Below are 6,777 nucleotides of genomic sequence, written 5' to 3'. Positions count from 1 at the left end.
GCCCGCTGCCGCTCGTGCGCCTTCTCCGACGCCAGCCAGGTGTACATGTGCTGCGGGAGCGCGGGGGCAGATAGAGCCCGCTGCGGCTGCGGGCCGCCCGCCCCCGCCAAGGCCCCGCCCACACGGGCCAGGCCCCGCCCACCCAGGCCAGCCCCGCCCACCAGGACCAGGCCCCGCCTCTGAGGCAAGGCTCCACCCACTGTAGCCCAGGCTGCACCCCTTGGCTCAGGCCCAGTCCATCACACCTAGAATCTGTCCCCGCGGCAGGGATCCATCTCCATCCTAGGGCCAGGCTGTGTCACCCGGGCTTCTGCCACTTCCCTGTCTAGCTGCCTCTGTCACTTTCCCACACCACTGCACAGCCTCCGCCAATCCCTCTGACTTTTGTAGGGGACACATCCCCTCTTGCTCAAAGCCCCTTGAGGGTCCTGGTTCTTAACCTGTTCTGTGCCAGGCACCCCTCTCTAGAGCAATGCTCTTCCATGCACACAATATATGCATATCCTTACAGTGGAATACAGAAGCACCTTGAAACGGGTAAGTTGAATAGTTGAAATCCAAATCTGAGCCTTTTATTAAGGTCATATATGATTAGAGTTAGTGATTCCGAAAAAGGACGAGGATGCATGGTATTTGAACGTTCTGTGACCCAATGATGTTCCTGGGAAGCATGTGTGACTTTTCTTGGTGGCAGCCTAACATTCCCACGGGCGGACACGCTACCTTGCAGCTCCAGGTGACTGAACACGTGGACGGGGTTTCCTCCTGTCCATGTTCAGGCACCCGGACTTGCATCAGAGAGCCCCCTGTCAGGAGGCCCTGCCTCACCTCCAGCCTGGCTTCTTGACGAGGTCCCCAAGGCCTGATGTGGTGTGGCCCCTGCTGACCTAACCCTGACACTTACCCACTCCATGCACCTCCCCTGCTCCAGCTGTGCAGAGCCTTGCTCCGCTGACCCGCTGGGCTCACCTGTGCTGCTCACCTGTGCCTGCTGTACCCTCCCCTGCCAGCCCTTCCCTTCCCAGCTCTACCCAGGGACCACCTTAGTCTGATTCAGGACTCCTCGGTGAAGTCCCTCCGGCCCTGATCTCTGACCCTGGATTGTTGCTGCCTGTTGACTGGTCTCCCTCCTATCAAGGCAGAAGCCCTGGAGGGCACGCAAGAGTAGGGGCCGTGGAATCCTTTAGGGACATTGCTGCAGGCAGGGTTCTTGGTTGGGGGCGGAGGGCAGGTCCCGCCCAGGGTTGTGGCCCACTTCCTCGCCAGCCCCGTCACCACTGGGCTGCCCCCGCTGCCCCTCTCTCCACTCTAGCTGCTCCAAACCACTGAGATCACTGAGGGCAGTACTCACACCTCCTGGTTCCTGGACCACTTGCAGCCCCAGGTCAGGCCCTGCTTCTGGGATGCCCTCCTTTGGGCTTCCAGCACAGGGCTGAAGACCCCTCTGCTCCCAGCCCTGCCGGGTGTCCACCAACCCTCACCGACAGCAGGAAGTGCAGCTCGTCAGCCGTGGGGCTCTGCGTGATGAAGCTCTGCAGCATGTGGTCGAGCGCCTCTGTGGTCTTGTGGTACAGGGTCTGCATCGAGGTGTGGGCGGGTCAGGCAGCCACCAACCCTAGGTGGGATGCAGGGCCAGGGGCTACACACCCCAGGCCAGGCTGTCCAGCCCTAGAGCTCACCACCATGCCCACGAAGGGGCCCCACCATGGGGTCCCCACTTGACACACACTGAGACTGGGCAGGGAGGCCATCTGGGACCCACCCAAGGGCACAGATTTCTCAGTGGACCAGGAGAGTCCATTCACAGGGCTGGCTTCATGGGCAGGTGACTGGACCCCGGGATCAAAAGGGACCTGTGCTGGGTGTAGTGCTCTGTGGTTGCTGTCTTGAAACTCTTAGTAAGTTTTAAACAATGGCTGTGTTTTCATTTTGCACTGGGCCCGGCAAATGATGTAGCTGTTTCTGATTTCTGGTTCTCACACACCAGACCCTCAATCTTTTACTGCTTTGCTTGCCAGGCACATTCAGGGATGGTTGGGACCACAGCAATGCCCCAGTCTACCCTCCCACCTGGGGCTCCCCAAGAGCAGAGCCCTGGGCTCTGGTCATTCACTGTCTGGTGCCCTGGGGAACCCACTTCCTCTCTCTGAACTCACTCTCTTACCCGAGAACGGCATGACGCCGGCCCCATCGCCAGGGTGGAGGCAGACAGAGGATGGGAAGGGATGGGGCCCAGCCCAGCACTCCCAGCTCCCAGCACCGGTCCCCTAGGCACCAGGTCGTGCTCCCTGGGCAAGACAGCTGTGGTGTCATGGTGTCATCTGGTAACGGGGCACTCTGGACTCCTGCGGGGCTGGGGTGGGGGCAGATGGCCCCCTCCTAGAGAGCTGTGGCCGAGGTGTTGCCCTGGGCCTGGGAAACACCTCATTCTCTCACCATCCCACCCAAAGTTCTAATATGTCCGGTTCCAGCCTGGACCCAGCCTTCGGGGGCAGGTGCGGCTTCAAACCCTGACTCTCCCACCGGATAGCTTTACTTCTCTGAGCCGGTTTCCTCACCCGCTGGCTGCTGCTGGGATGGTGAGATGACATAGAGAGCACGTGGCAGTGCTCACTTAACACTGGCTGCCCTGCCCTTTGCTGCCAGGCCCTGACTGTGCCCCGGGAGCTGCACGTGCCCCCTGGTGGTGGCCACGAGCAATGGCAGGCATCTCCTTGTAGGGGAGGCTTCTATTTAACAGAACCCGGGAAGGGGTGGGTGGCCAGCCAGGGTGCTGAGAGCAACCCCAGAGCGCCTTCCTGCAGCCTTGCTGGGTGGCAGGCTGGGCTGCGGAGGCCTGCGTGGTGAGACTGAGCCTGCCCTGCAGGGAACGTGACTTGCTCCAGGTGTTGTGGGGACTTGGAGGCTGAGCTGGGTCTCTTGGACCCGTCCACGGTGGGGGAACTCATCCCTTAGAGAGAGGCCTCTCCTTTCCTCTGAGCTTCCGTTGGTTGCTGGAGAGCTCAAAGAAAAGCACAGCCTTGATGCTGCCACGTAGCAAGCCGTCCCAGGCCCTGCAGGCTGCTCAGCACGGGCCGGCTGGCCTCCCCTACTCGCTCTCAGGGTCAACAGTGAGGGCGGGAGGCCACACGTCCCACTGTTTACAGTGCGTCCCTCTGACGGGCACAGCACCCCCAGTCTCTCACTTCAGCTGCCCAGGGCTAAGTCCCACCGGCTCTCTTATCATCCCCATTATACAGGTGAGCAAACAGACAGGTGCTCAGAGCAGTTCAGAACGTGCCCAGGACTCCCCAGCCCTGGCATGCGGAGTGCTCAGGAAACCTTCCCACCCAGCCCGCCCCCTCCCAAGCCACGAACAGTGGGCAGACCTAGACACCCTGCCCCAGAGGCCCCTCTTGGCTCAGGGCCGCAGGCACACCTGTATGTTTGGTGGCTCCAGGAAGAGACAGGTGTGTCTCTCCAGGGTGTCCAGCAGCGGCAGGGCAAACACACTGCGGAGACAGGTGGAGAGGAGCCGCGATTTCCTCTCCAGGTCCACAGGTGGCCTCAGCTTACTGTTGGCAGACAGAGGGCGGTGAGCTGGGGCTGGGGGCTGAGCAGCGGTCGCTCGTGGGACTGGAGCGTCCCCTTGCGTTGCCGCCATCACTGTAGACCTCGCAGCATCTGCTTTTCACAGAGACTTATGTGCATCTGCCTCCCTGGCCTCTTGCCTGTCTCTGCAGGGCCTCACGTCGGGCATCCTGGCCACCTGAACTCCTGGCTTTAAATGGCACCTGGACGCTGATGCCCCCGACTGTGTCTCCAGCCTGGCTTCTCCCCTGAACTCTAGACTCCCGTCGCCAGCTGCCCACTGTATCTCTACTTGGTGTAACGTCGGGCATCCTGGCCACCTGAACTCCTGGCTTTAAATGGCACCTGGACGCTGATGCCCCTGACTGTGTCTCCAGCCTGGCTTCTCCCCTGAACTCTAGACTCCCGTCGCCAGCTGCCCACTGTATCTCTACTTGGTGTATAAGGGGCATCTCAGCCTTGATCCACCTCCAGGCCCGCCCCGCCACGGCCCACCCTTCCCCGTGGATGGCAGTGCTGTCCTCTGCTGCTCAGGGCAAAGACCTCGGCTCCACTCTGGATCCTTCCCATCCCTCACAGACTGCTCCAGTCCTGCAGCAGGTCTTGACAGCTCTCCTATCACGATTTATCCAGGATTTAAGTACTTCTTACCGTTGAGCAGATCACCTGTTACTTTTCTCCTGGACTGATCTAGGGGCTTCTGACTGGTCTCCCATTTCCTCCCCTGCAAGCACCCTCTACTTCCCACACCAAATCCAGACATTCCTTCCCAAATATAATCCCCCCGAGGCCCCACCTTGCTCAGCCAAGAGCCAATGTCCCTCAGCGGTCTGCACCACCTGCTGCAGGACTCCTGGGACCTCATCAGTCCTGGGCTCTCACTCATTCCACCCCAGCCACATGGGCCCCCTTGCTGGTCCTCCAGCACCCCAGCTGTGCACTAGCCTCAGGTCCTCGGCACTCACCATTCCTGCAGCCGGGGACCTGCAGGGCTCACTTTCTCACCCTTTCAGGCCTTTGCTCAAAAGTCCCCTTCTAGGGCAGCCTGACCCAGCCTCAGGCCATGTCTGAGCCTGGAAGAGCACGGGGCTACTTGTGGGGGCTCAGTCAATCGATTCTCATTGACCCAACCTGAGTCTCCCTTAGCACCGAACCTGGTGATGACTTGAGGTCCCTGTCTTGCCCCCCCATCATCCTCCTTCAGCACTTTCATCAGTTGCTGGTATGTGGTTTGCTCACTGACCCCTCTACCAAGTGTCAGCTCTCAGAGAACAGGGATGTTCCCCACTGGCTCACAGCTGGGCCTCCAGAACCCAGAATGGTGTCTGGCACGTAGTACGTGCTCAACAATTATGTGTGGAATGAGTGAATTGGAAAAACTGAGGCTTGGAGAGGTTAAGCACCTGGTGGAGGTGGGGTTTGAAGCCAGTGTGTCTGCTCTCAGGCTGGAAGCCAACATAGCTGCACCTGCGTCCTGCCCAGGGCAGTGCCAGGCTGCCTGTCTGTGCCTCTGCAGCCTGAGAGCAGATAGCTTGAACTCCCTGGACCTCCACTTCCAAGGCAGCCTCCCCTGACCAGGGCAGGGATGCCATGTATACCCTCACCCCGTCTGTAGGTGGACAGCTGAGCCAGGACCTGACACCCTGGCCTGGGAATCCTTGAGCCCCTGGACTCTAGCTTCCTGCCCAGCAGGGCCTTTACTCTTGACCTCTCCCCAGCTTGCTGTCCTGCCAGCACCAAGCCCAAGCAGAGAGGTTTGATGCTGTGGAGCGCCCTGTATGGGCTGAGCACCTACCAGAGGCTGGAGATGATGCGGATGGTCTGCTGGCGACTTGGTGTGTACAGAGCGTCCTGAGGCTCCTTCTCCATCAAAACCTGCAAGTCCCATCACTCAGGCCTGTCCCATCCCACTTCTGACACTAGGTCTCATCCCTGCCTGAAACCCTCAGTGCCTGGGCACCCTGGCCCCCAGCCACTCAGAGGGTGCCTCTGTGACCTGGCCCCTGCTTAGGGAACCGGGGCGAAGCCTCTGAAGTCAAACAGATCAGGCCCGAATCCCAGTCACCCACGTACTAGCTGCATGATCTTGTGCAAGAGCCTCGGTTACTCATAAACAACACGGTCTTGCTGCACGCGTGTTCCACGAGGCAAGGCGCGTGGAGCACAGTGTCTGGGTCCCAGCAGGAGTCAAGAAGTGGGGCTGTTATTGCTATCACTGTTGTTGTGATTGTCACTGTCGTGACTGCCCACATGTGACTGCCTGTGTGTTCCCTCCACTACCCCGGAGGTTCCGTGAAGCCGCAATCTCCAGTGACCAGTCTGGGCTGTGGGCTAGGGCAGCATGTGCAGGGTGGGCAGCACTGGCTATTCTGACCTCGGTGGCATTGCCATGAGGTGGACATACTGGCCAGCTCAGGGTTCCTATAGGAACCGAGTGAAGTGGACACGTGGATGTGCTTCCAGGTGTGAAGGCCTGGGAGGGGCTCGGACCCGCTCTAGAACCCACCCCACCCCTTCCCTAGTGGGTGGTCTGCGGGAGGGTGCCCCCCCTGCCCAGGGCCTCGCACGCACCATCAGACACTCGAGCAGCTCAGAGGTCTGGGAGAACTTGTAGCTGTGGGCACCCTCGCTCCTGCCGATGGCCCCCAGCAGCATCAGGACCGCAGTGAGGAAGCTCTGCTTCAGGGACTCATCCTAGTGTGAGTTCAGGCCCGCGACAAGGGGGACAGGGTCAGGGACAAGAGCATGGGAGTGTGCGGGGGGTAGTGAGGGAGCGCGATGAGATCACAAGGGGCAGTAGGGTCATTGCTGGAACGGGTGTGGCAGAGACCGCTGGCTGGGTCCCTGCGCGTGGGGGGCATTTTTGGGCTGTGTGTGGTTTTGCTTAAGAATGTGAATAAGTTGACAATGTCTAAACACCAGGAAGTGCCTGTAAAAGTCTGTGAAAGGTGTAGCAACTGAGCCCCAGTGCACCGGGCAGGAGCAGCACTGCGGCCCTCATAGCCCCTGGGTGGGAGGCCCCCGCTGCAGAGTTCGGAACTGGGGGCTTGTCATCACAGGGCGTGATGGGGAGTCCCCCGGGACTCGCACTACCCACCTTCCCCACCCCAAAAGTGAAATGGAGGGAGGGGATGGGGTTATCATGAAAGTCCAGAGAATTCGCCGTCGGATGATGGATGAGAAGGTGGGAGAAGGTGGGGGAGGGGT

General features: G+C 60.2%; 1 protein-coding gene across 1 annotated transcript in view; it reads right to left on the bottom strand.

Annotated features, from left to right (window-relative positions):
* MROH5 (maestro heat-like repeat family member 5) overlaps positions 1-6,777 on the bottom strand; it is a gene marked incomplete at its 5' end in the record, with an annotated part of 57,974 nt that overhangs the window by 44,066 nt on the left and 7,131 nt on the right. Inside the window, 7 exon segments of the mRNA XM_008588030.1 lie at positions 3-50; positions 1,482-1,577; positions 3,250-3,285; positions 3,288-3,368; positions 3,419-3,554; positions 5,366-5,445; positions 6,142-6,264. Coding sequence (XP_008586252.1) covers positions 3-50; positions 1,482-1,577; positions 3,250-3,285; positions 3,288-3,368; positions 3,419-3,554; positions 5,366-5,445; positions 6,142-6,264 — 600 coding nt within the window.

This window comes from Galeopterus variegatus, unplaced genomic scaffold, assembly GCF_000696425.1.
Source record: "Galeopterus variegatus unplaced genomic scaffold, G_variegatus-3.0.2 Scaffold4637, whole genome shotgun sequence".
In the NCBI taxonomy this organism is placed as follows: Eukaryota; Metazoa; Chordata; class Mammalia; order Dermoptera; family Cynocephalidae; genus Galeopterus; species Galeopterus variegatus.
This window is presented reverse-complemented; position numbering and strand designations above follow the sequence as displayed.